Here is a 25,849-nt window from a genome sequence, read left to right as displayed (position 1 = left end):
CGTCTCTGATTCACATTTGTTTAAAACATCCCATAATATCTGTCATTGTTTGAGTGTGCAGTGAACCCTTGCTAAAATCCCATTCCCAGTTTGTAAACCATGAATTAATCAGATGGAAAGCAACTAGATATATACTTGTAGAATTTACTCTATTTCCTTTTTTTTTAAAACTTTTTTTTTTGAAAGATTCGCGAATGGTTAATCGCGAATAGGCGGGGGTTAACCCCACTGCATAATTCGCAAGGGGCGGTCTCAATTCCTGCCTGCAGTTGCGTGTCCACGCCACCAGTGGTCAGCATTGAGCCGACTCCTCCGCACGCCGCATTGTAACCTTGCCAAATCTCTCCGCCTCGCGCCTCTCACAAACCAACAACACTCCGAATGGGAAGAAAATATGGCGTGACGGAGGCGGCGTCCGCTGACGACCACTGTTACCCGCCCGGTAGCCTGCTTCCGAGTGAATAAGATAGAATAGAAGACAAAGAACATGGATGTAAGGACACGCCGCGGCGCGCGTGTGCAGCCGAGACGCCGGAGTACAAAGCGGATGGGAGAGACAGCCTGAAGCCGTAGCACGCCTCATCACATAGCCCCTTAAAGCACGCTTTTTTTCCACGTCTGTGAAGCCTAATTGACTTGTTTTATAGTATTTTTGTTCATATAAACGGCGAAAGCACTTCCATCGGCTTCCTCGTCGTCGTCGTGTGAAGAAAAGACGGCGACATGAGGTAAGCTAATCCCACGCGCCCTATTTGACGCGTCATGACGAATGAACATTGACTCTTCATCTACATTCTCAGCCTTAGCATCAAATATATTGTGACGAGAAGCTTGTGGGATGTATTACTGCATCAATATTAATGAACTACAGCACATCGTCAAAAGGGTGGTGTGTGTGTGTGTGTGTGGGGGGGGGGGGTCTTCGCCGCCCACTCCCCCCAGTCTAATTTGTCTCTTTCCTCTAATTTAGTCTCCCCCAATTGTCACGGTGGATCCGCACCCCAATTGTTACAGACGCAGCTTTAAAAATCCCCCAAGTAGTCATGGCAACGACAGCATCATTGACTATGCACCAGGTGGTATGGTGGTGGCTGCAAAGGGAGTGAGAAGCAAGCATGCAGTGAAGTAGACCCAGAAGAAGAAGAAAGAGGAGGTGTTTATTCTGGTGGTTGCCAGGCAGGTTAGGCAGCCCCCCTCGCCTCCCCTTTCCCGATGACACACAGTCACACATTTACCAAAGCTCATCTCCTCGTCTGCCTCCATCATCTAAATTTGCAGGGGCCCCAAAACCTCCAGCCCGACTTCATGGAACTTCTATTTCTAGTATAAGAGCCTCCCGCCTGTAGTTGAACTCTTGTGGGTGTGTGTACAGGCGGAAATGTTCGCTTGACTGCTTCAAGTTCAACGAAGCAGCTCAGATTTGGAGCTTTTTTTAGCTGGTTTTACACTGCTCGCTTAAAGAGAGGCAGCATGATGGTTGAGTTGTAAAAGTGGAAAGAAAACCCATTCAAGTTGTTTTTTCGACATGACTGCTTCCTTTGTAGCATTAATGTGAGTGTCCGTGCATTAGTTATTTTTAGACAGAGTGCTTTTATGGTGCTTCTCTGTTCTTGGCTGCTTTCATTCGGCTTGTGTTTATATGTGTGTGAGTTTAGTTTGGAAACGGGCGCAAAATGAGATGCGCCCATCCTGTCCTGTTAATGCAGACTGACCGCTAGCGCTAGCGGGATGTAAAAACGCTGACTCGTGAGTCTCGGCTTCGGATGCTGCGCCATCAACAAAGTACACCTGCGCCGGTCCTCCTGTCATTTCATCGACAAGTTCAGTCAAAGTTCAAAATGGCGTGTTATTGAAGTGAATGGGATTTGAAGCTCTATGACAATTCCTGCAATTCAATTCGTGACAAAAATGGACAATATTTACTGCAGAGAAGTTGGAATTCAGAATAAAAATGAGGGAAAAAAATCTAAACAATTAATCGATTATTAAAATATTAGTTGTCGATTAATCGTTGCTCGTATGCTAACAACAGGACTGCTAACAGAGAGGAGCTAGTTTACAAAACACTCAGTGTTGTGATTTATTTGCTGTATTTACCAACTTTACTGTGTGTGTTCCTCATCCCCGGCAGAAAGCGATTCTCACGACAACATTTAAAAGGAAACCAAAAAAAAAACCATGGAAGCAGAAAGTCAGCGTTCCTCACAAACCAATGGAACGAGATGACTGGTCTTTGCCGGGCACGTGTTGCCTTCCCTCTCTCTCTCTCTCTCTCTGTCTCACTCTCTCTCTCTCTTTCTCTCTGGCTTGCATTCCCTTCCTCTCGTCAGTCACAACGGTCCTCTTAACAGCGTCTCTGGCTCACTCGGCTTTTTCGAGGATGTGAAGAAGGGAAGCTTTGACGCCGGCAGCATGCGTGACGCTCTCTCCTCTCAGATTAGCACCTCAGCCGCTCCTCCGTAATCTCCTCCTTTACACCTCCCTCCATTCTTTGCCCCCGAAGGACCGGCTGGCCGGAAACATGTATTCCTTGGATGATTTCGGGTAGGGCAACCTTATTTGTGTTTTGTTGTGTGAGTGTGATAGAAGATGGCTTTGGAATGCGTCCGTTGGCTCCTCTTTAAGCTGCGTGACCGCAAAATGTTCCCTGGATGCAATTCCCTTGCTCTCCAGCCACGGATTGGAAAAAAATCTTGCTTGTTTCCTTGCCTTTTTTTTTTTTTTTTTCAATCTGTGTTTCTTTTCTCCAGCCAAGCTCCATTTTGTTTTATTGGCTCAGTCTTTTCCCCGAGTAGAAGGAATGACTTACTCCGTCAGCTGTTCACAGAGCCTGGCGGGATCTCTCCCATCTGAGTTGCATGCGAGTGTGAGAAAGTCAGTACAGGAAGCGCGGGATAGAGAGCGCTTAATCGCTCATGAGTGGGACTACGGAGCCAGATGACGGCTTGATATCGAGACCTTGGCAAATGACCACGTGATTGCTTGATGCTCCAGACGCAGATGTGTGGGACGCCATGACATTATTCCCAAATTGTGTTGGTGCATTCTAGTAATCTCCTGTCAAATCTGGCAACATTTTTTTATTCTGGGGAAAAAAAAAAATGGAGCCTTGGGGTTACTACTTAAAACCAACCCACAAAAGCAAAATATTTGCATGTTCTCGCTATGTTTGGTTCTAGGAAGTATTTTCTTCCCGGAATAGAAGCAGCCTCTCTTTGAGGATCAGGATTAGTATGCTGAGGAAGGTGAAGTGGAGAGTGGGGGAGGGTTGCTTGTGTCTATACGTCGCATGTATCCATAACAATCACTCACTGTCAAATGAATGGTCAAAATATCCGGCTTAACATGCTGGCATGAGTCATTGTGTGTGTTGTGTCTACGCCATTTAGAATAATTTTCCCGTAACTTTGGACTATAGTAATGAAAATAGTGTTGCTGTTGTTACCGTGGTGACATGGTCCCCCACTTTCCCCCCCCATACAACATAGTATATAATGCTCAGTGGTGTTTAGATTCTTTTTTGGGATAAGGCAGGGTTGGGCTAATAATTTTCCAAAGAGGTCATGTGACAAACTGGAACGCTTAGTCGAAGCCGACCTAACATGCTAGTCTTGATTCCTTATTAATTGAATGTATTTATAGAAAGCAGTGGGAATCCTGCACTGTTATTGTCACTAGTTGCACTTTTTCTTTGGGGGGGGTTAGGGTTAGAGTGGTTGGAAAAGTTCTTAAATGTATTGATCATTACCCGGCAAATGCAAGACCTTGATTGAGTTTGAGGGGTAATCAATGACCGTTGCATGTTAATGGACAATTAGCGAGCTGCCTCTCTCTGCTTTGGGTGACCTCTGAGGTTCAGGTCATGCTAGTCAATAGCAGCTCATTTGGAATGATCTTAATTGTGGCAACAATGGTTGCTGAATTTGTCCCAATATGAAACACTTTTCTTTTTTTTTGGGAGGGGAGGCATCATTGGGCATAATTCCATTGGCAAAATATTGTGGTATTATCCTACCATGAGTTTACTCTGTGATTCCCAGCGTCCATCTGCCATCCTCTTAAAAAAAAAAATAACCGCAATAAAATGCTCGTGTGGATGCGAGGGGGGTTGGCATTAGGAGCTGTTTGAGATAGATATGAGGTAATCTCCCCCCGGGTTAACACAATGACAATAACACGGAGTTTCAATGACACACACGGTCATCTGTTTGGAGAGCGACATCAGGCCAGTCAATGACTTCATCCATCGCTCGTCTCTTTGTTGCCGGGTGGACATTCATCAACCTCGTCGCCTCGCTTACTTGGAAGTCGAGTCTATTTGGGTTTTTTAATTCGCGTTGCGGGAGGGCTAGCGGAGGATTAGCATGCGATTTTTTGTGAAGTCCGACCACCGAGGTTATATTCCATACAGCTGTTGACCAAAATGGACATCCAACGGGTACGGGTGCTACGTTATGGCCTCCCTCAAAGCGTCAGTGACTCTGGACTCTTTTACAAGCACATCTCCTGCAGGTTGGTGCTACTCGTTGTGATTGAAGTCCAGAGACCTGGAAATGTTGTTACAATATTTTGTGGTTTTCAGGTAAAAAAAAAAAATATTGTGTGCAAAGAGAAGTATTGTGATCGGACAACTGCACAGAAGGCAAATCTTTTCTTGTTGAATTTAATCAGATCTGAAATACTAATCTTAATCTGTTGTTTAGACAAAGAATTGAGGTTATTTCGGATTAGCTACTGTGTCGGCGTCGGGCTTTCTTACAAAACTGTCATTTTGTCTTTGTGATGGCTTTGTGTTGTTTTTTCCCCGGTATGTCACGTTGCCTTTTTTCCGCGTAGGATACAGCCTGACTAATGGAGCCACTGCACCAAGCATCTTCTTTATCCCAAACACTCGAGCGAGCCATGTTTATTTCACACGCGGCACGACTTCCAGCTCTAGCGTCGCTAGCGCCTTGGCTTTATCTGCCGCTTCTTCTTCCAGCATCCCTCGTAGTCACAATACACAGAATGGGGGGGGGGGTGTAATTGCGATCCATGCAAATCACAAGAAAAAAATGTTATGTAGGTCACGCACTGAATAACTGTGCCGTTTGTGTGTTTTTTTTTTTTTAACTTGTGTAAGTGTAGGAGTATTGCAAACAGATAACTGCCAGAGCTTTTCCACATTCAACCACACTGGGGGACGTTTAGCTAAGAACATAAGCACATTAATGTTAGCATTAATGCCATTAAGGCCTCACTGTGCTCACACACACACACATGCACACACACACACACACGCGAGAGGGCTTAGTTGCAAGCCGTTCCGCAGGGTTAAAGTGCCCTTTATATGTATCAGCACTTAGATAGAAACACTACAACGGAGCTCAGAGGTCGCTACCTGGTCATCACCAGGGACTTGAGCGGATTTGGTGACAAAATCGAGATTACAGTATGATGAAGCTCAATGTGATGCATTAGTGGCGTCCGTATACGTTGCAACGGTGGATGAAAATCCTCGACGTGATCTTGTTACATTAGCAGGGGATGGGCTGCAAAGTCTAAAAATAGAAAAGCTTAAATGAACATTCTTTCGATGTTTGTATGGTAAAACAATGGAATCGTTTTGCTGTTTGTTTTCAACAAGCGCATCATTACAAAGGTGCAGGCTTGACATTGATTCCTCCCGGAAAAAAAAAATGTCGGCGTGTGCTGTTTTTAGCTTTCGCGGGCGTTCCTGAAGCACTACTTTCCCCCCTTGAGCAGATTAAAGGTCTTGTTTGAGAGTTAAGTGTTGGTTAATTTAGATTTAAGACTGCAGTGATCGGCCTGCTGCGCGCCGTCTCTAATCCTGCCTGTCAGACAGACCTCCATTTTTTTTTTTTGTCAAATGTTACACACACACATTTGTTTTCTTTACCTTACTCACCAGTGTGTATCTGTGCTAAATTCAGAAGCAGGCTGGATACTTTACAGCGCCTAATTACCTCCCGCGCCGACCAGGAAGTTTCCCCCGGATGCTGTCATTGCTCCCAGCTGACTACGAGGTTATGATTTATTGAAGGTTATTAATTATAATTAATAATGTAGCTGTCGGCTGCTGGAAGAATGAATTGTAAAGTCTCCCATCACTCCTGCTCATATTTCTTACTGCCGATGGAGAACGGCGACACATATGTCAAAGCATGTGTGCAAGCTTTGCTTTATTTAAAAGGCCGCCTGGCATGGTGGCCTCCTTTTCCCTACCCGAGGCTCGTTTGACACAAGGAAAGTGCTCAGTGTGGCAGAAGGCTTTGTGTCATTGCTTTGTTGGTTTTTATTTATCTCCTCGCTGACATTTTCTTGTTTGCTTTTCGTCTTCTCGTGTTCTTTCAGCCTTGTTCATGAAGCCTGTTTTCTTGCACGCAGTTAAAAGGATGCATTTTTGTGCTCATCAAATTTGTCACGAGGTTCAGGATACAAACTGAGCTGTATTCCTGTTATTTTTTTCTTTCTTTCTCCTCAGGCAGTTAGGAGGAACTTATGCATATTTAAAGTTGCAAGCCACCATGCACTGTATGGATAACAATACCGAGACATTCTTTTTTTTTTTTTTTTTTTTTTTTAGAAAAACAAAATGGATACTTAACCATGACTTTCTGAGAAAAAGTATTCAATTCAAAAGTCAATTATCAGGCCTAGCACCGGGAAGTCTTGACATATTTCAAGGGGGACCAATGCCCCCACACTCCCCCCCCTAACCCCGCCATTGGCTTATCTATATGTACCCGCCTGTCGCTGTAAATCCGCAACTTTAATAAGGACAAGCACAATTAAAAATGAATCGGTGGGCGCTTAGCACAGGTGTACTTAATGCTCTAGCTAGCAAATTTAGTTTTCAGTCCCAAACTCTTGATTCATCCTATTAATTGAGAGTCACTGAGTGGCATTTGAGCATCGCCACGACCTTTCGACGAAGATGCATCTTCGTCATCCATCACGCACGTGTACTCTCGACACCTCGCGGCCCAAATATGACTAGCGTCAAACTTGTTAGCAAAGACCTTCTTGTCTTTATTAACACTTGCAAAGTATCAGCATGTCAGAGATGTTTACCAGTGAAATTAGACGCTGCGACTAGACCGGAATGCCGCTTTATTTGTGACTTGCCTACCGAGACGCCCTTAAAGTCCAAAAGGAGAAATGAAAGCATCAGTCCATTCCTTTGCTAGCTACTCCAGAAATAGTTGCTGCTTCTGTAAGAAGATCCATCACACACACAAGTGGGACTGTCCCCCCCCCCCAACTTCCCGAACTGTTTGCTGTCTAAACAGGAGAGAGTGTGAAGAGATTAGCATGTATCTGTAAACATGATGTCAACGAGGTTTGCTCTATTTGTTTATGGAAGCTCTCATTTATTGGCTGACTAGTGCTTTCTCTTTGTCGATTAATCGATGTAACCAGATGAATCGTCTCACTTTCTCTTAGTGACTTGCTAAATATGCTTTCAAACGTCCGCCTGTGTTGCCTTCTGGCTGAGCGGTTTATTCCCAGAGGGCGTCGGCTCGGAGGGCAAGGAGCCCAGTGCATTCTGGTCACTATTGGTGTTGAGCAAAAAGCCACCAAAACCACATTCTGTGCTCACTGATTTCTCAAAAATATTTCTGCGGGGAATGCAGAAAAACAAAGCATGTGACCAAAGACTGAGAATGTTGTTGACGGTACAGTATATAATTTTATTTTGGAATTAATTTCATGAATTTGATCAGAAAATGTAATTTAATAATTAATGTACCATGATACGCATGATCAATCTTGATAAGGAACTCTGTGTGTAGCCCTGTTTGTAAAGCCGCTCACATTAATGGCCTGAAGGTGTGAAGGCCAAGAAAAGCAAAGCTTGGCAGCAGCGTCTGTGAACTGAGGTAATCACAGTTACTCCCGGATATTTTTTTTTAGGGGAAAAGCGATGCATGGGCATTTATTTACGCTACGTATCCCATAATTAACTGAGACAAGAGTATCTATTACAGTCTTCAAGGAAGTCCGACATCTTTTTTCTGAGGATGCTAACAATCATTCTTTATTCTCATGGGTTTGTTGCCTGAAGACAACAGTGACATTTAAATACCAGCATTCACACCCACCTTTTTGCTACAAAGTATTTTGGGAGACACGGGATTTGCCTCTCAGCTCTCTCCACTAATGTTTTGATACAAAATACAATGGTCTCTTTTACATTGTTGTTTTCATGGTCCCCCTTAGCTCTTTTAGTGCGTGTCCAAAACTAGCAATGTGTTCTGAGTGATTCTAACAAACCATATCATTACCAGAGACATACACACACGCATGACGCCCTCTTCCATTGCTGATGCTCACCGCACCAAAGAACAGAAGGGTGATGTTCGTTTTTAGTTTTGAGGTTTGCAGCTTTTTAAAGCAACCCCCCCCCCCCAACCCAACCCACCGTCTTTTTGATTTGTTTGATGTCAGACATCACATTGCTGTTTATTACTGATGGAAAGGAAACTAACCACATTGGGAGAACCACACGAAAGTCACGGTTTTATTGCATTTGTGCACAATTACACCATTAGAATGTGAAGTGCTATTCGTGATAAATAGTAAAAAGTCAAGTATATGTTGCATTTGTCATCATTCGGCCAGCATTTGATCAACATTTAAATACAGTAGTGTAGTAAGCTCAAGTGTTCATATCTAAGATAAAGTATATTAAAAAAATACTTTTTTTTAGTATATTAAAAATATTTTAAGTTACTGTCTTGTAACATTATGCACAATTTTAAACATTAACATTGTGCATGATTACAGGAAAATGAAAATCTTAAAAAAAAATTAATTATGATTAATTTATTCACCACTAGAGGAAGCCTGTGCACCACTTACTTTGAGACTCATGGTTATTTTATCTGGTAAAAATGATTAATCTTATCCAAATCCGTGTTCCTTTTTCAATTGTGCCTCTCTTTTTTCTTCACTGATGAATATCTCCCACCTCTCGTTGCAGTGAGCAGAGCATCTGCCAGGCTCGGGCCTCTGTGATGGTCTACGATGACGCCAGTAAGAAGTGGGTGCCCATCAAGCCGGGCCAGCAGGGCTTCAGTCGCATCAACATCTACCACAACACTGCCAACAACACCTTCAGGGTGGTGGGTGTCAAGCTGCAGGACCAGCAGGTGAGTACGCATTATCAAGGTCCGCCATCGTCAGTCTCTTAATTTCTTATTTCTGTGCATGAAGGTGGTGATCAACTACTCCATCGTGAAGGGCCTGAAATACAATCAGGCCACGCCCACTTTCCACCAATGGCGCGACGCTCGCCAAGTCTACGGGCTCAACTTTGCCAGCAAGGAGGAGGCCACCACCTTCTCCAACGCCATGCTGTTCGCCCTCAACGTGCTCAGCTCGCCTGACAGCGGAGGTAAAAACGATCCTTTTGACCTCCTGGCCGCGTGTCAGACTATTTCAGATATTTGCTGAATGTTATCCTGACATTTGATAGCTGGTCTCCAAAGCCAAACGGAAGATTTATGTGTCTTTTTGGTGTCCTTTTGTTGATGTTGGAAAGGCAGTCTCGTGGAACGGCTGCTGGAATTTGAGCGCGCACGTTGCAAGCGCCCTGCTTTTATCATCTCACATGAATATTTATCTCACTCCACATTCTGATTAGAGCTTCCAGTATTTTTCAAGCGAATGTGTTGAAACGAGTCACGCTCGATGTTTCACAGAAGCCGAGCCAATGACGTTAAGTCTGCAAAAATTATTAGTATCTTTCTTGTTTTCATAAGAAATGAAAACAGGCCCCATAGAGCTGAATTACATACAAGGGTTAAACCGCGCCAGGATCTTTTTTTTTTTTTTTTTTCTCCCTTTAATACTCTGACATGCAGATGTTGAACCCTGTCTTACGTGAGCTGTATCACCCTCTAGTGGTGGATCATTTTAATGAGTGAAACACAGCCCTGACTGGAGATGTGTATTTTTATTTCTAAAGCTCACTGTGAGACACTTTAAGCTGTCTGTGGTTTTATATAGTACATATATTTAGTCGGGTGTACTTGTGGAGTCACCCGCTGTGCATTTAACAGCCTTTGAGCCACTCCGGTTACGAGTTATTTAAAATGGGGGGGGGTGTGAAAAAGAATGTGTTGAACTGACTGCCCTTGTGACTCTAATGGTGGTTAAAATATCACTTATGGGGGACATCATGTTCTGATCTTCCTTTATTGGGGGTATCGGAGTGTATCGGTTATTTGCTGCTGCTGAGTCATCAGAAAAATTCAGATGATTTGAAAAAAAAAAATAAATAAATTGTGTTATTTATAATTTCATAACATGAAAGAATGCTCATCTAAAACAAGCCTGATCAAGCCCTCCTCAATTCTCTATGGGAGCGTCCTTGACCTTCACCATGGCAACAGCCCGCCACCTTTTGGTGTCAGCAAACACAAACACACGCATGGGCGCACTCGCAGCACCAGGCAGCTTAGGGCGATAATTGGCTCCATTAACACGTGCAGGTGGAGCACGCCGTGTGCGGGGACACGCCGCCCGGCAGTTCTGCTGCTTTTTTGCATTCACCTCCACGCTTGGCTTGTGCCGCCGACTGTGCCTGCTGCCATAAACAAAGTGTCGCCGTGACGCAGGAGACGGGTGTTTACGCTTGACTGTCGTCAAGTCTCGCTCATCGCTTAAATCTTAGTGTGTTAGCTGCGCTTCTGTGCTTTCGTCGTTATATAATGTTATGCTTGTGACAAACTGCCACATTTGAAATCTCAAATTGGACAAAAGGTAAATTTGTGATCACTCACATTTCCCACGTTCTATCTCTCAGGTCCAGTCGTCCAGCGCCAAAATGGACCTTCTTCAGAGGAAAGCGAGGCCCAGAGGAGGTACTTAACAGCCACTCGTGACTTTTGTATTGGACCTCATTCCATTTTATACGCGTATCAAAAGTGCAATAAAAGAGCGCCAGTCCGAGTTAAGTGTTAACACTGAAGCCACATGGTTGCTCTTGAAAGGATGATGGAGCAGCATCAGATGCAGGCGCACAAGGAGAGGGAGCGACGGACGTCGGGATCAGGTGAGCCTTCGACAAATACGAACACGCCGGCCGGGCGGCTGCCACGGCAACCGGGGTGGCTCAATGTCCCGCTAGCCTTTAAAAGTCACACGAGAACTCGGAGCAGGCGCGTGTTTGCTCGTCTTTGTCTTTTTTGCTATCGGTGTGTTGCCAGGCAGAGTAAACGTAAGCGGTGATGACATCATGACTAGCCAGCACTCTCCAGTACTTCCCGTTCCCTACGACTAACACATTCCCACGTTGCCCTTTTCTCCATGTGCACACACACACATGTTCAAGTCTTTCCGCAGAAGGAGACTTCAACATCTCCTCGGTCCCACTCGATGATATCGGTGACCCTCCCTCCCTGAACCCCTTAACCCTTGACCCCCATCCCTCACCAAGCCCCTGCAACATGCTCTGCTGCCATCTCTTTCTTCCAGCTGCTGTTGGGGGGGAAATGTCATATGCTTTTCTGGTCATGTTGCATTCTGCTGCTTGATATTTTGAGTCTTTATTTGCGGTTATCAGTTTTTTGAATTATGCTCCTGATTTTTTATCTTTTCATCTCGGCTTGGTTGCTTTTCATTCTTCTCACGTTTTTTCTCTTTTCTGTTTTCCTTTGTTTGTCGCCCTCCTTCGTCCGCATCTCCTTCTGTCTCTCCTCTCCCCCCTTCCCCCCTCCCTTCCCCGCTGCCCCTCACAGTCGTTTCCACTCTCCAATACAAAGTGTGCGCACCCCCAGCCCACCCCGACACTCCGCCCGAGTACAGACAGTTCAGAGCTAGCACACTGCCCCCTTCCTATGTGCGTGTGGCCTCCTCCTCCCCTCCCTCCGCTTCCTCCTCTCCCTCCCAAGAGAAGGAGGCGGGGGCGGCCAGGGACAAGTCCCAGCTTTCCTCCCAGCTCTCCACCTCGCTGGCCTCCGCCTTCTCACCCGTCCAGGCAGGTGTGACCACGATGGGCCGGCAGGTCCGTCAGATCCCCCTGTCTCCACCCACCGTCGCGCGCCACGCTCACCTGCACCACCAAGACATCACACTCCCCCCAAAACACGGCACTTGGTCGGCATCTCAGTTGCAGCAAATGTACGCCCAGTGCCCGCCCTCCTCCTCCCCTCCGGTCATGATGGCCGTGCCCGCCAGGCAGGGGTTGCCGCCACCGCAGCCCGCCATCCCCGTGGCGCACCCCCTCCCAAATATGAGGATGAAGCCCCCGCCGCTGGAGCCGAGCGCCCAGTACCTCCAGCCCCACCCTCACGCCAACGGCCAAGCGGACGACTCCTACGCTTCCCACTCCCACCAGCTGCCGCTCACCCCGCAGTACTGCGAGGCCGTGCCCCTGCCCCCCCTCATGGGCCCGCCGCCCGCAGGCCTCGCCCCCAATCACCAGTACCCATCCACCTTCCACCCTCAGCAGCAGGCGCACCACCAGCAGGGCCAGCCCCTCAGCAACTCGCCCACCTCATACAATGACGGGGGCTCGCCCAAGGAGACCCCCTCCCCCGTCCCCATGACCAACAGCAGTAAGTATGAAGAGGAGAGAGGACCAGGTTTCGTCTTTATGAGAAAAGGGTTAGACAAATGCCGACAATATGTTTGCTGGCCCCGTGAGGTGAATTTGAAAGGTTAAGCAAAGTTATTCTTCATTGTGAAGGGCCTTTAAGCAGATAAATTACATTGGCTTGGCAAAGCATAGCGCCTGAAATCTGATTGGACACAATATCGAACATGCATCTCCATGTACTGGTGCCGAGAGAAATGCAGTGAAATGAAGAGAGAGGCCATTGTTAATAACATTTCATGGAACAAATAGTCGCATTTCCTCACTGTTAAAGATGATTTGATGCCATGTAGGTACGTATGATTTTTAGTACGCATTCCAGTTGCCCCTTTATGCTTGTTTTGCAGTTTTCAGTCCACTTTAAAATATTTTACATTTATTTTTAGCGTACTATAATACAGAGCATTATCTTGTAGAGCTCATATACACTGAATCTGATTCAATTTGAAAAGTCCTAATATTAATATTTAAGTTTGTATTTCATTTTTTATTAGTGGGAAACAATCATTTCGCATTGCCTCTTTAAAATTTAATTTCAGTTAAAGATGAAAGTCAAATGGCTCACCTCCAATTTGAGCGCCCAGGACCTTTGAGTCAACCTTCCAGGGGGCCGCCGCCATTAACCGAGCTCTAACTGTGCCCCTCGCAGGCGCCCCCGTTTCCGCAGGTCATCCCGCTATGCTGTCCGTGGCCCCGCCCTCGGCCGGGGTCCCGGCGCCCATGGCCGGCCCGCCGGCCCCTCCGCCGCCGCCGGGGCCGCCACCCCCGATGGCGGTGCCCCCGCCCATGCCCCCTCCTCTGCCCACCGGCGGAGGACCTCCCGGGGGTCCCCCTGGGATGCAGCAGCAGCCCTCGGGGCTGGCGGCCGCGCTGGCAGGGGCCAAGCTTCGTAAGGTTCAAAGGGTGAGTGTCCTTGGAAACCATCAAATCCCTTTCATGCTTAATCTTTTTGTTTTTAAATCAACAACAATATTTTAATATGCCCTAATCGGGAAAGGGTTTTGTCATCCAATTCATGCAGAATAAAAATTTAGCCAATGAATCCAGAACAATCAATAAAACTGAGACTCCACACAACGAGGCGTGAGAGCGCCTCTGTGATTGTGTGTGCTTTGCGAGGGCAATAAATAGAAAGTCAACAAAACACCCGCCCGCCCACTTGTGTGCTTCAGGATGAGAGCAGTCCGCCGGGATCGAGCGGCAGAAGTGACTCCAACCGATCGAGCGGTGGGAGCGGAGGTGGCGGAGAGGGTCTCATGCAGGAGATGAATGCCTTATTAGCTCGCAGGTAAAGCAAAAATCAAATCTGATGAGCATGCAGAAAATTCCCCTTAATAATGTCATGGTTCTTTTGTCTTAGGCGGAAAGCTTCTGAGAAACCTGATGAGGTAAGTCTTCATTCTTGTGCTCCATGACTGGTCAAACCTTAAGGCTTCAAAATGATGATGCAACATTTTTTTTCACCTGCAGGACGACTCTGGTAGTCGCGGGCCTGGTCAGAACTCTACAGGTATTTCAACCACAATTCAAAAGCTTGGTTTTCATTGGTCGGTTTTCAGAATAGTTTTAGTCGAGTTATTTTGACGCGGACCATTAATTTGATCTACTGCTCCTTGTTAGATGCTGTGAAGAAGCCGTGGGAGAGATCCAATTCCTCAGAGAAGTCCTCATTGGTGTCAAGGTGCGAACAGGAAAACAATTTTTTTAACAGGCCAGAGCTGATTTGTTTCTTCTCTCGTGTTGCAGAGTGAGACCCGTTGGCAGCACCAGTGAATCCGACACGGAATTTGACAGGATGAAACAGGTTCCTTTATGCTTCTATCTAATCGAGTCCACCGTTCAGCCGTCCTTTTGTTTGTTAACTTTGTTTTTTTCCTCGTAGGAGATTTTGGATGAAGTTGTACGTGAATTGCATAAAGTAAAGGATGAAATAATTCATGGTAAGCTGTTTTCAACCTTCGGGTGGCATCTTTATCTTGATACTGCAATGCAAACAAGTAGCATTTTTTTTTTCTCATTGCTTTTGTCAGCCATCAGACAAGAAATAGGTCGGATCAGCACATCTTAATCCCAGCTGAGCGACATTCGGAAGGAGAGCAGGAGATGCTGGAGAAAGACGACGAGGAGGACAAGGAGGACGTCGGATGGACACGGGTGGAGCCGCTAGGAGAACACCTAGAATGTTCTCTCAATGTTTCTGTGAAGTCGCGTCACAGAGACGTTGTGCCAACATTTGAGTCTGCCGGACAGCAACGTGTACTGAAAAGAGCGAGACGCACTCGAGGAGAGGAAGAGAAGATGAACTGTCGTGGCGACTTCGTTGTTGTGGTTGTGCGTGCGTGCGCCTCTCGACTCAGACTGCCCAGTGTTGCCACGTTTTCTTTTGTTCCGTCTTCAAAAGAAAATATTTTTGGTTTTCTAAGTTTGTACTGTTGTATTATTTAAAATTCTGTGCCGATGTCGTCGACCATGAGTATTTCGGGAAGGACAAATGGAAACTTGCGCACCCTACTTGTCAGCCTTTTATACTTCTGTTCATTTGATTCCAGACCATTTGTTGGAAACAAGCACAAAGTTGGCAAAAATGTTGCTGAGCTGATGTTTTGATTGCCATGTTCATACCGGGGTCATGCGTCTGACCTTTTCTTCCCGCAGACAAGTAGCCACTGAAATTCACCTTCTGCTACACCACCAAGGTCACACCACTGAGCGGCCATCCGCCTGATAAAAAGCCATCAGGGAAGAGGAACCAGAACAGTTTATCTGAACAAACAGGCTCAAATTTGGTAGCAGTGGGACAGAAAATCTTTTGGACCAAAATGGCAGAAATGTGTTCTTGAGTGTTTTTTTTCCCTGGCTTTACACATGCCTACCAAATTTCACATTACTAAGGGAAATTGGCTTCCGCTGCTGTATTATGTACAATTCAATTTTTTTGGAATGGTCCCAGGTTCCCCATCCCTGGTAAGCGGTTTAAAAAAAAAAAAGGAAATGGCCGAACAACGTGGTAGTTTTCCTCCCTATGTTTGTGGCCCTCCCAGTTATGCATGAACCCGTAATCTCTATCAATTTCTTTATTTGGTTAAACAGGAAATAGAAATGGTGGTGCGTTTATAACAGTGGTTTGTTTCCATAATGAATCCCAGTCTCTATGTAAAACAGGGGTGTTGCACTCCAGTCCTAGTGGGCCGCATTCCAACATGTTTTCCAAGACTCCCTCGTTAACTGCACTTGTGGCAAAAGTTAGGCTCCTGCAGAAGGAGAAAATAAACAAAATCTTTTCACGCAGGTGTGTTTGACGAGGGTAACTTGGAATACATATTGGAACGCGGCCCCTGAGGACTGGAGGTCGACACCCCTGAATGCTGATGATGGTCGCAAAGTAAGGGAGGGGTGCATAATTTAAACATTGAAGGTTGTTTCTATGGAAATATGCAAAGTTAGCTCAGAAGAATGTGCACAATGGAAAGGTCAGTCAATGTTACGGTAGCTCAAAGTGTCTTTGCGGAAGTTTGGATTGTTGCACTCGCATTGTCAGCGATGTTCTCATTAAATAAATAAAAAGCTGGATGTAAAAATTCCTTCAAGGTAACACTACACTATTGGACATTTCTGCAACACCAGAACAAGCCTTTGATCCCTGACCTATGAGTGCATATTGGAACGCGGCCCGAGGACTAGAGCTTGACACCTGTGACCTTTGACCATGATATTTCCCTAATAAAGTGGCCTGTTATTAGGTACACTTGAAAATGGCGGCGTACCTAATGGAGTGTCCGTGGGACTTCCCTCGTTAAGTGCACCTGCGTGAAAACTTTTAGCTCCTTTTGACCGTGAAAGAAGCTAAAAGTTTTCACGCACCTGCGCTTAACGAGGGTCACTTGGAAAACATGTTGGAACGCGGCCCTGAGGACTAGAGCTTGACACCTGGGACCTTTGACCATGATATTTCCCTAATAAAGTGGCCTGTTATTAGGTACACTTGAAAATGGCGGTGTACCTAATGGAGTGTCCGTGGGACTTCCCTCGTTAAGTGCAGGTGCGTGAAAACTTTTAGCTCCTTTTGACCGTGAAAGAAGCTAAAAGTTTTCACGCACCTGCGCTTAACGAGGGTCACTTGGAAAACATGTTGGAACGCGGCCCTGAGGACTAGAGCTTGACACCTGTGACCTTTGACCATGATATTTCCCTAATAAAGTGGCCTGTTATTAGGTACACTTGAAAATGGCGGTGTACCTAATGGAGTGTCCGTGGGACTTCCCTCGTTAAGTGCAGGTGCGTGAAAACTTTTAGCTCCTTTTGACCGTGAAAGAAGCTAAAAGTTTTCACGCACCTGCGCTTAACGAGGGTCACTTGGTAAACATGTTGGAACGCGGCCCTGAGGACTAGCTTTTGACACCTTTGACCATGATAATTCCCTAATAAAGTGGCCTGTTATTAGGTACACTTGAAAATGGCGGTGTACCTAATGGAGTGTCCGTGGGACTTCCCTCGTTAAGTGCAGGTGCGTGAAAACTTTTAGCTCCTTTTGACCGTGAAAGAAGCTAAAAGTTTTCACGCACCTGCGCTTAACGAGGGTCACTTGGAAAACATGTTGGAACGCGGCCCTGAGGACTAGAGCTTGACACCTGTGACCTTTGACCATGATATTTCCCTAATAAAGTGGCCTGTTATTAGGTACACTTGAAAATGGCGGTGTACCTAATGGAGTGTCCGTGGGACTTCCCTCGTTAAGTGCAGGTGCGTGAAAACTTTTAGCTCCTTTTGACCGTGAAAGAAGCTAAAAGTTTTCACGCACCTGCGCTTAACGAGGGTCACTTGGTAAACATGTTGGAACGCGGCCCTGAGGACTAGCTTTTGACACCTTTGACCATGATAATTCCCTAATAAAGTGGCCTGTTATTAGGTACACTTGAAAATGGCGGTGTACCTAATGGAGTGTCCGTGGGACTTCCCTCGTTAAGTGCAGGTGCGTGAAAACTTTTAGCTCCTTTTGACCGTGAAAGAAGCTAAAAGTTTTCACGCACCTGCGCTTAACGAGGGTCACTTGGAAAACATGTTGGAACGCGGCCCTGAGGACTAGAGCTTGACACCTGTGACCTTTGACCATGATATTTCCCTAATAAAGTGGCCTGTTATTAGGTACACTTGAAAATGGCGGTGTACCTAATGGAGTGTCCGTGGGACTTCCCTCGTTAAGTGCAGGTGCGTGAAAACTTTTAGCTCCTTTTGACCGTGAAAGAAGCTAAAAGTTTTCACGCACCTGCGCTTAACGAGGGTCACTTGGAAAACATATTGGAACGTGGCCCTGAGGACTGGAGGTCGACACCCCTTATGTATAGTAAGGCTTTTTTTTGTGAAGATCATAGGTAAGCTGTTTTGTAAGAAACAAACAAGAGAACATGTTTTTGTCAGTATCTTCTGTATTAGATGTATTTGTTTATTTTACATTTAAATAGAAACATCACACATTCCAAGTAAGTGTATACAGCAGGCCCGCAGCAGCATCTGGTCAAGCCAAAGTGTTTTGATTGCTAACACAATACATTTGACGTTAAGGGACTCTGAACTCGGCTTCTCATTCTCATTCTTCCCACACATGCTTTTCACTGGCGACCGCTCAAGTTTCTGAACTTCTTGATGAGTTGAGTAAAGCTCAGAGTCGACATGGAAAGAGAGTAACATTGTTGAGCCTTAAAAAAAAAAAAAAAAAAATGCCTAAATGACACTAGTGCGCTATTTTGTCCAAGCGCTTGAGTTTCAGTGCTGATTTTTATCTGTGCCCTTGAACGCATCACCGAAGACCTTTTCCCTACTGTGGAAAATGTGTAGTACTTCTGGGTGGCAGTAGCTCAGACGGCACCACTTAATAAACACACCTTTCTATTTAATTAAATTATTAATGTCATCATTAAAAGACTAGCTAGTTAATGATTTTTCTATTGCTTTGATTGATTTTTTTTTTTTAATAACACACAGGAGTGCTGATCTTAAGTTGTAGGCCAGATATCAATTTGATAAATTACTTTGACAACACAAGGGAACATTCTCCACATACCTTTGAGAAAATGTCTACCTATGTCGTGGCAACTACGTCAAACAGTCTCGTTATCTTCCCTGTAAAACTATTTGTAACTTCCACTCCCATTTTGCTGCTCGGCTCAATTAGGTTAGGTTTAGAGGGGTGGGGTTGTTTTATAAATTTTGAGCCGCAGGCGAATTGGCAGCATAATCCCAAACATTTTTTTTTCTGTTCACCCTTTTAGTTGAAATCTTGTAGCCACATTGCTTTCTGCCACCCTGAAATACTCCTATTGTTTCCAAACAATATGAGAAAAGAGGCAGCAAAAGGAACCACACAACATTAATAATGGGTGAAAAAAAATAACATGAAACTGTAGACCTTACAAAAAAAATAATGTGCACTGTTGAATAATATTCATTGTAGTCTCAAATGGCATGGCAGGCCATTCCATTCAAGTGGAATCTTTTTTTTAACATGCTCAACTGCAACGGAACAGACTAAAGACGATAGCATCCAGCGTTGAGAAGGAACATCATGTGGAATGTGGTGTGTCAACCAGTCACATTCACAGTGGTGGCCTTTCTTCCTGGAGACGTTGAGAAACACATCTGCTCTACTCCTGCTTGTTCAACTTGTACTCCCGCTTGATTCGGGAGTACGGGCCGATGCTGTCGTCGAACACAAAGTCCCACAACACCTGCATCCACGACGTGTGCTGAGGAAGGGAGTCGTAAAACTCGGCCGCGATCTGCTTCACCTGCAAAGGAAGTGGACAGGAATTTTAGATCTTGAGGGCCACGTTATCCTTTTTTTCCACTGATTCTGATGACATGCAAATGCACACGGAAACAGACCCGAAGCTCTTTGTTGGAGTGGAGGATGTGGCGTGCGCCTTTTGAATACATTTACCTTCGTCCACTTCCTGTTACATTGTTAAATGTTTGATATTGGTAATTATTTTAAAAGGAAAAAAAAAAGTTGGAAGGTGTCTGTGGGCGAACAGGTTTTGTGAACATGAACTGTTGACATGGAGTTCACAGCCTTTTTGTGTCTGTGACACACTTGAGTGGCATTGGTTAATCAGTTACCTGCTTTTATCTGATAAAAAGCTTTTTCCTTTCGTAAACTTGAAGACAGGTCACACCCAAGTTCCAGTATCAGTTGTGTTTTCGCCATTTGTTCCCCTGCCGTACATGCCATTCTAGTTTCCTGTTTCTTTTGTCATTTGATTGAAAGACTGGTGATAGAATCAGATATGTTTGACGTTGTCAAAAGGTCAAAGGTAATATATATTTTTTTAATTATCAACAACAGATTAGCACTTATCAATCAAGATAGCATGATGAGTAAGATTCCAAAACTTGCTTTGATTGAATTTTTAGTCTGAGTCGTGTTCACTTATTCCACAGAAAATTCCACAAATGGAACAAACATAAAAAGATGTCGGTCTCACCTGAGGTAGCTTACTTCCAGGTATGCTCGGGAAGTCATGGTGCTCCATGTGATAGCCAACATTGAAGGTGATCAAGTTGAGCGACCCATAGTACGAGTACGTCTCGTGTCCCTTCATGAACATATAGTGCTCGGCGATGAAATGTCCAGAGATGGGATGAAGTCCCAAACACAAGATGGACCCGGCGATAAGATAAACCACCGGCTTGAGCCCCCACAAATAATAGATGATGGCGTCCGCTGCCATCTGGACGGCAAAGTTCTGGATCTCCAGCTTACAAACGGGTTTGGGATTGACCAGCAGCGGACGCAGCGAGTAGAAGAACGGCTGCAGGAAGAGCCACACTAACTTCCTGGTGGGAGTGCAGAAGAACCAGCCTTCAAAGTCGGTGGGAATGTCCACGTCCAGCTTGTCCCCGCCCAGGTAGCGGTGGTGGTCGATGTGGTACTTCTTGAACGAGGCCGAGTAGGGCACGCCGATAGGGAGGTTGGCCCACATGGCGAACCAGCGGTTCCACTTGGCCAGTTTGTTGCCAAAGGCCACGTTGTGTGAAATGTCATGAATGGCCAGCGTCAAAGAGTGGTTGACGCAGCCGCCGAAGGCGTAGGCCCAGAACAAGATCCACTTCCATGGGAGATCCCGAACCAGGTAGCAGGCTAGGAGTTGGGACAGCACCATGCCTGACACCACCCACTTCAGCTGGGGGTCCGGACCCATCAGGGACTTGATCTCTGGGTACTTGGCTGTGAGGGAGATAGAAGAGAACAACTCATTGATGATGTCATTTTTATTTTTTATTTTTTTAAATAAAGAACTTCTAGTCATTGATGTCAGTAGCAAATAAATTCCAAAAGCTCGACAGCACTTATGTTAAGACCAAGAAACATAATGGTGCATGCAGTGTGGAGGCAGTGCTTCATCTCATGGGAGGATGCTGTCTTTTTTTTTTTTTTTTTAATTGGCGAAGGTGTTGCTTTCCTGAGGGACCGTAACCACAAACCGAGAGACCCAGCTTGGGTTTCAGTTTACTCCACCTTAATTAGAAAGTCAATATTTGAAAGTTGTTTGTTGATTTTTCAAAACTCCAAATCTGACATTTTTTGTTGAAAGTTTTGGAGATTATGTAATATTAAAAGTTGTGGAGGTTTTTATTTTTGACATATCATGATTAGTAACTTGCCAGAATGACATTTGTGCAGCATGTCGCGTCGATATGCCTTTGACTGGACCAATACCTCTTTTCAGAGTTAATATTTAACTCAATTGCTCTTTTTTTCCAACTATTGTTCATTGGAAGGAATGATGAATAAAACTATTACTTAAAACTTAAGAATGTATTGAATGAGGCAACATCATGATGTGATGTCATCATGTATGTTTGCACTGTATATTTGTTTGTTATATAGCCACAACTATTTATTACATTTTTATTAGCTTTCTTTATTGTTAAATAAATAACCAGACATCATAAAAACACTTGTCGAGGGCGTGTCGAGAGTCAGCGTCTGGTTTCATCATTCATCCTATAAAGAGCAGATGATTCACAGCGCCCAGCATTGTTAAGTTGGAAAAACAATCACGCAGTTAAAATACAGTAATGATGTAAGCTGACTTCCAATAAAAAAAATCCCTATTTTCCGCTCCACGGGGCAGCAAACAATTCAAAATGCAAGCCTTTAATATTTCATGGCTTGGAGGTGCCAAGCAACCTATTGTGTTATTCACACTTGTGGTAACAAAAACAATAAAGACAAGTCAACCAAAAAATCTAAACACAATAATTTGTTTGATCATGTATATATTTATTAAAAAATTAAGAGGAATTGGATAATATCCCATGACCACTGGCGGAGCTAGATTTTTTTTTTCCTGTGGGCAAGGATATATATGAAGGGTTCCGGAAAAAAAAAAAAACTCATTTGACTGCCATGTAAACCATCTTCTCACGCACTGCATTGTTTGTAATTGGACGTGCGTGTGTATGAATTTGTCAAGAGCACACATATGGAGAAAGAATAGAGTCCGTGCCTTGTTACCAAACCAGCACGGAGGCATTATCACGGCTCCACCTGCAATATTGTTATTGTGCAACTCAGGTGAACAGATGGGTCAAGCTCCATTGGGAGTTTTTGACAAAGCAAAAAAAAAAAGTAAACGGACACGTGACAAACGTCGTATTTAACTTCCAGTATCAATCAATAATACTATATACCTAGCCGTGAGCTATTTCGAATGTCAAATATGTACCTCAGCTCGATAAATGGTTCAGTTCAGGTATCCTTGGTGTCATCTATTGAGCCGTAAGGACGGGCTGAGAAAGAGCGAGTAAACTGGTTTAACCGGCTCATAGCACTTGTTAACAAACTTGGGAAAAATAATAGTAATTAAATAAACAGTCAAACCAAAGGAGGTATGGGTCACTCACCCAGTATCTCCTTCCTCCTCGCCGTGTGTGGTTGGTCGTCATAGACCCATTCGAAGTCGCCCCTTCCACCTGTCTTGTCCATGTCGCCGAGTGAATGGAACGGAGTGGAGCGATGAAGTGCGGAGTGACTGGCCGGCACCGCTCCAACTCGTAGTGGAAATGAAGAACTTCCCCCAACACGCACACTCTCCAGGCCACGCCCACTTGAGCAGGTAGCACGCTGCAGGTGTGTCGACTCTGCTCCCCCCGCCTTCCCCTTCTCTCCTCTCCAACGGAGTTACACAGCCGCACCGGTTTCAAATTAATCTGTGTAACGCTCGTTTTAGGGCGTTTAATTTTGTTTGGTTATTAATTCTACTTTAGTGCAAAACGGAATAATAAGGAATAAATACTGTTATGCTAAAAAAAAAAAAATACATAATATAAGTCCTACAGTACATCGTGAATAATCAAATATAATTAAGAATAAGTTCCAAATTAGTGACGAACTGCACAAGTAAATGATCATACAGTAAATTGTCAATAATCAAACAATAAGATTAAGAATTAGTTCCGAATTGATGAAGGAGAACTGCACAAGGAAATTATCTTACTGTTTTTTTTTCCAGACATGTTATGCAATAGATTTCCCCCAAAGTTCTATCCACCTATCGATTATCCATTCGTCAAAATCACGCGAGACTTGGTTAGTGGAGCAGAGTGGCTACGAGAGTACACGTTGTTGCCGAGTCGTCGGAGAGGGAGGAGGCAAGAGAGTACACAGAGGAGAAGTCACGGTGGACTAAGTAAGCATTCGAAGGTGGAGGGGGTCAAAAGAACGGAATAACAAGTCATGGCTTCGGGGGACACCCTGTACATTGAGGCGGACGGCTCGGAAATGCCCGCCGAAATCGTTGAACTGCACGAAATCGAAGTGGAGACCATCGAAACAACTGTTGTCGGGGATGACGACGAGCACCAGCCCATGATCGCCTTACAAACGCTTGACACGGACGACCCGCACTCGATTCTTCCGCACCAAGAGGTGATTCTGGTGCAGACCCGGGAGGAGGTTGTGGGTGAGGATGACTCGGAACTGCACACGGATGACGGCTACCAAGACCAAATCCTCATCCCAGTGCCCGCCGTGGAGGAGGACTACATCGAACAGACTCTGGTCACAGTCGCGGGGAGAAGCTCGACAACGGGTCGGATGAAAAGGGTTGCAAGTGGAAAGAAATCGGGCAAAAAGAGCTATCTAAGCGGTGCGGACATGGGTAGGAAATGGGAACAGAAGCAAGTGCAGATAAAGACATTGGAAGGGGAGTTCTCCGTTACTATGTGGGCTTCGGGTAAGTTTGGAGTGGATTCCTGTCGCGGCTTTGTTCTCGATGTGCGTGTGTCGACGTTACCAGGCCACCGCCGAGGCCTTGTCCTCCAACAAAAGTTAACGCCAATTTTACCATTCGAAAACGCCGCTTGGAATTCAATTGGAGTGTTTTTGTTTTTATGGGAAGCCATGTTTTCTGTGCCGATGGGCGCCGCCATATTTCCCCGGTCGAGAAAGTATGGCGGCCCGGAAAAATGGCGTTTATTTGGCCCCACGAAGATGGCGGAAAGTGCAGCGCCGCTTTTGGAACCGCCTAGCTAGGCCTCTATTGCGCACTTCACAACGGTGGAGGCGGTGCATTCAAGGACCCTCGGTTTTTACGCCATTTCCGACCGTTACTCCTGTTTACGTCGACGTCGTAGATTAGAGACGTTACCGAATATTTACATCAATATTTATGGCGTTTCCCAAATGAGTTAGCGTCGCATGTGCAGAGCCCATCCATGTGCAATGCAGCACATTATTGTCTGCTACTTTTACAAGTGAACTTGTTTGAGTTGGTTCTCGGGTCCATTTGTCTTTATCTGCATTTATTGAATTCCGACTATGTGATTTAGATGACAAGAAGGACATTGACCATGAAGAGCAAATCACGGGTGAAAACTCTCCTCCTGACTATTCAGAGTACATGACGGGGAAGAAGCTGCCGCCAGGGGGCATCCCGGGCATCGACCTTTCGGACCCCAAACAGTTGGCAGAGTTTGCAAGGTATGTTTTGCGCTCATTCACAATACACTGGGAGAATTGTGTGCACTTGACTAATATTTTGTTTTTAATTTCTAGAATGAAGCCAAAGAAAGTGAAAGAAGATGACGCACCCCGAACGATAGCCTGTCCACACAAAGTGAGTCACCCACTTTTTGTCATGTTTCTCAGAAACCGATATTAATATCAGGGATGAGAATTTGTTGACATTATGTTGTGCTCAGGGCTGCACCAAGATGTTCAGGGACAATTCTGCGATGAGGAAGCACTTGCACACCCACGGGCCTCGTGTGCACGTCTGCGCCGAGTGCGGCAAAGCTTTTGTGGAGAGCTCCAAGCTGAAAAGACATCAACTCGTCCACACGGGGGAGAAACCTTTCCAGGTGGGCCTTGAAATTTGGTTTCGTTCTCTGCAGCAGTGCTTCAAACTGGGTTAACTGGACCTGCCAGCTGCAGCTTTGGGACAATGAAATGATCTCAATCCAAATGTATCTGTGGTCTTTTCCATTTCCAGTGCACATTTGAAGGCTGCGGCAAGAGATTCTCCTTGGACTTTAACTTACGCACACACGTGCGTATCCACACGGGAGATCGCCCGTACGTGTGCCCCTTTGACGGCTGCAACAAGAAATTTGCCCAGTCCACCAACCTCAAGTCTCACATCCTCACACATGCCAAAGCAAAGAACAATCAGTGAACGGATCCATGGTGACACCAGCATACACTGGAAGACTCGCACCGCAGCTCCTTGACAGACATCTGAAGTCCTGTGCGGCCTGCCTGCTTGCTTGTGAGATAACAGATTGCCCTTTGTTTTTCTTCAAGACAGACCTTCGACGGACTTTGTCCGAACGCACGGAGATGGGAACGTTGACGCTCGAGGCCTTCTGACTGGAGCGCTACTCAAATTGAACTTTCTACTTGATTGTCTTATTTATACTTGAACACAGTCCGCTCTAGCTGAGCAGTGTTACGTTGAAAGTCAAACATTTGCAACAGTCCTCAGCGAGCGGTGACCCTTTTTCAATTTTCTACTCCCCCACAAGTGTGCATATTGTACACTGATTGACATACGCGCTGAGCTGATTGAGGATCTCTGTTGCTTTGTTTTCCAATATTCGAGTGCGTGTGAAAAAGGAATTTATTTTGTACAATGCAATGTCCGTCATGTTGTAGATAACGTGATTATCCATAGATTGTTGATTAAAATGTTTTCCCCCTCCTCAACATTGACTTATCCATCACTTCACTGACTTTTGCACAGTTGC

The 25,849-nt window shown here is 45.3% G+C and overlaps 3 protein-coding genes across 8 annotated transcripts; 2 read left to right on the top strand and 1 right to left on the bottom strand.

Moving 5' to 3' along the window:
* Positions 1 to 257: 257 nt before the first annotated feature.
* evla (Enah/Vasp-like a) lies at positions 258 to 16,185 on the top strand. Of its 4 annotated transcripts, none has more exons than XM_088356515.1 (14): positions 258 to 728; positions 8,987 to 9,155; positions 9,220 to 9,400; positions 10,814 to 10,871; positions 11,001 to 11,062; positions 11,748 to 12,566; positions 13,254 to 13,507; positions 13,777 to 13,892; positions 13,965 to 13,992; positions 14,075 to 14,114; positions 14,225 to 14,285; positions 14,351 to 14,408; positions 14,487 to 14,544; positions 14,635 to 16,185. In XM_088356515.1, exons 1-14 carry the CDS (start codon positions 724 to 726, stop codon positions 14,670 to 14,672), a joined length of 1,947 nt encoding a protein of 648 aa, XP_088212641.1. In that variant the 5' UTR covers positions 258 to 723; the 3' UTR covers positions 14,673 to 16,185. The 4 variants fall into 4 exon arrangements, with proteins under 4 accessions (XP_088212641.1, XP_088212640.1, XP_088212642.1 ...); XM_088356514.1 differs by lacking the exon at positions 258 to 728 and adding an exon at positions 2,302 to 2,544; XM_088356517.1 differs by lacking the exon at positions 258 to 728 and adding an exon at positions 4,326 to 4,512.
* Positions 16,186 to 18,009: 1,824 nt separating this feature from the next.
* degs2 (delta(4)-desaturase, sphingolipid 2) lies at positions 18,010 to 22,727 on the bottom strand. Its single transcript, XM_088356529.1, has 3 exons — positions 22,508 to 22,727; positions 20,083 to 20,825; positions 18,010 to 19,386 (listed from the first exon to the last, which is right to left on the bottom strand). Exons 1-3 carry the CDS (start codon positions 22,587 to 22,589, stop codon positions 19,243 to 19,245), a joined length of 969 nt encoding a protein of 322 aa, XP_088212655.1. The 5' UTR covers positions 22,590 to 22,727; the 3' UTR covers positions 18,010 to 19,242.
* Positions 22,728 to 23,174: 447 nt separating this feature from the next.
* On the top strand, positions 23,175 to 25,808 carry yy1a (YY1 transcription factor a). 3 transcript variants are annotated; one of them, XM_088356525.1, is made up of 5 exons: positions 23,178 to 23,838; positions 24,500 to 24,584; positions 24,660 to 24,720; positions 24,806 to 24,964; positions 25,096 to 25,808. In XM_088356525.1, exons 1-5 carry the CDS (start codon positions 23,340 to 23,342, stop codon positions 25,276 to 25,278), a joined length of 987 nt encoding a protein of 328 aa, XP_088212651.1. In that variant the 5' UTR covers positions 23,178 to 23,339; the 3' UTR covers positions 25,279 to 25,808. The 3 variants fall into 3 exon arrangements, with proteins under 3 accessions (XP_088212649.1, XP_088212651.1, XP_088212650.1); XM_088356524.1 differs by having other exon boundaries at positions 23,189 to 23,838; positions 24,434 to 24,584; XM_088356523.1 differs by having other exon boundaries at positions 23,175 to 23,838; positions 24,434 to 24,720.
* The last annotated feature ends 41 nt before the right edge of the window (positions 25,809 to 25,849 follow it).

This window comes from Syngnathus floridae, chromosome 16, assembly GCF_059516105.1.
Source record: "Syngnathus floridae isolate MCC-2025c chromosome 16, RoL_Sflo_1.0, whole genome shotgun sequence".
In the NCBI taxonomy this organism is placed as follows: domain Eukaryota; kingdom Metazoa; phylum Chordata; class Actinopteri; order Syngnathiformes; family Syngnathidae; genus Syngnathus; species Syngnathus floridae.
This window is presented reverse-complemented; position numbering and strand designations above follow the sequence as displayed.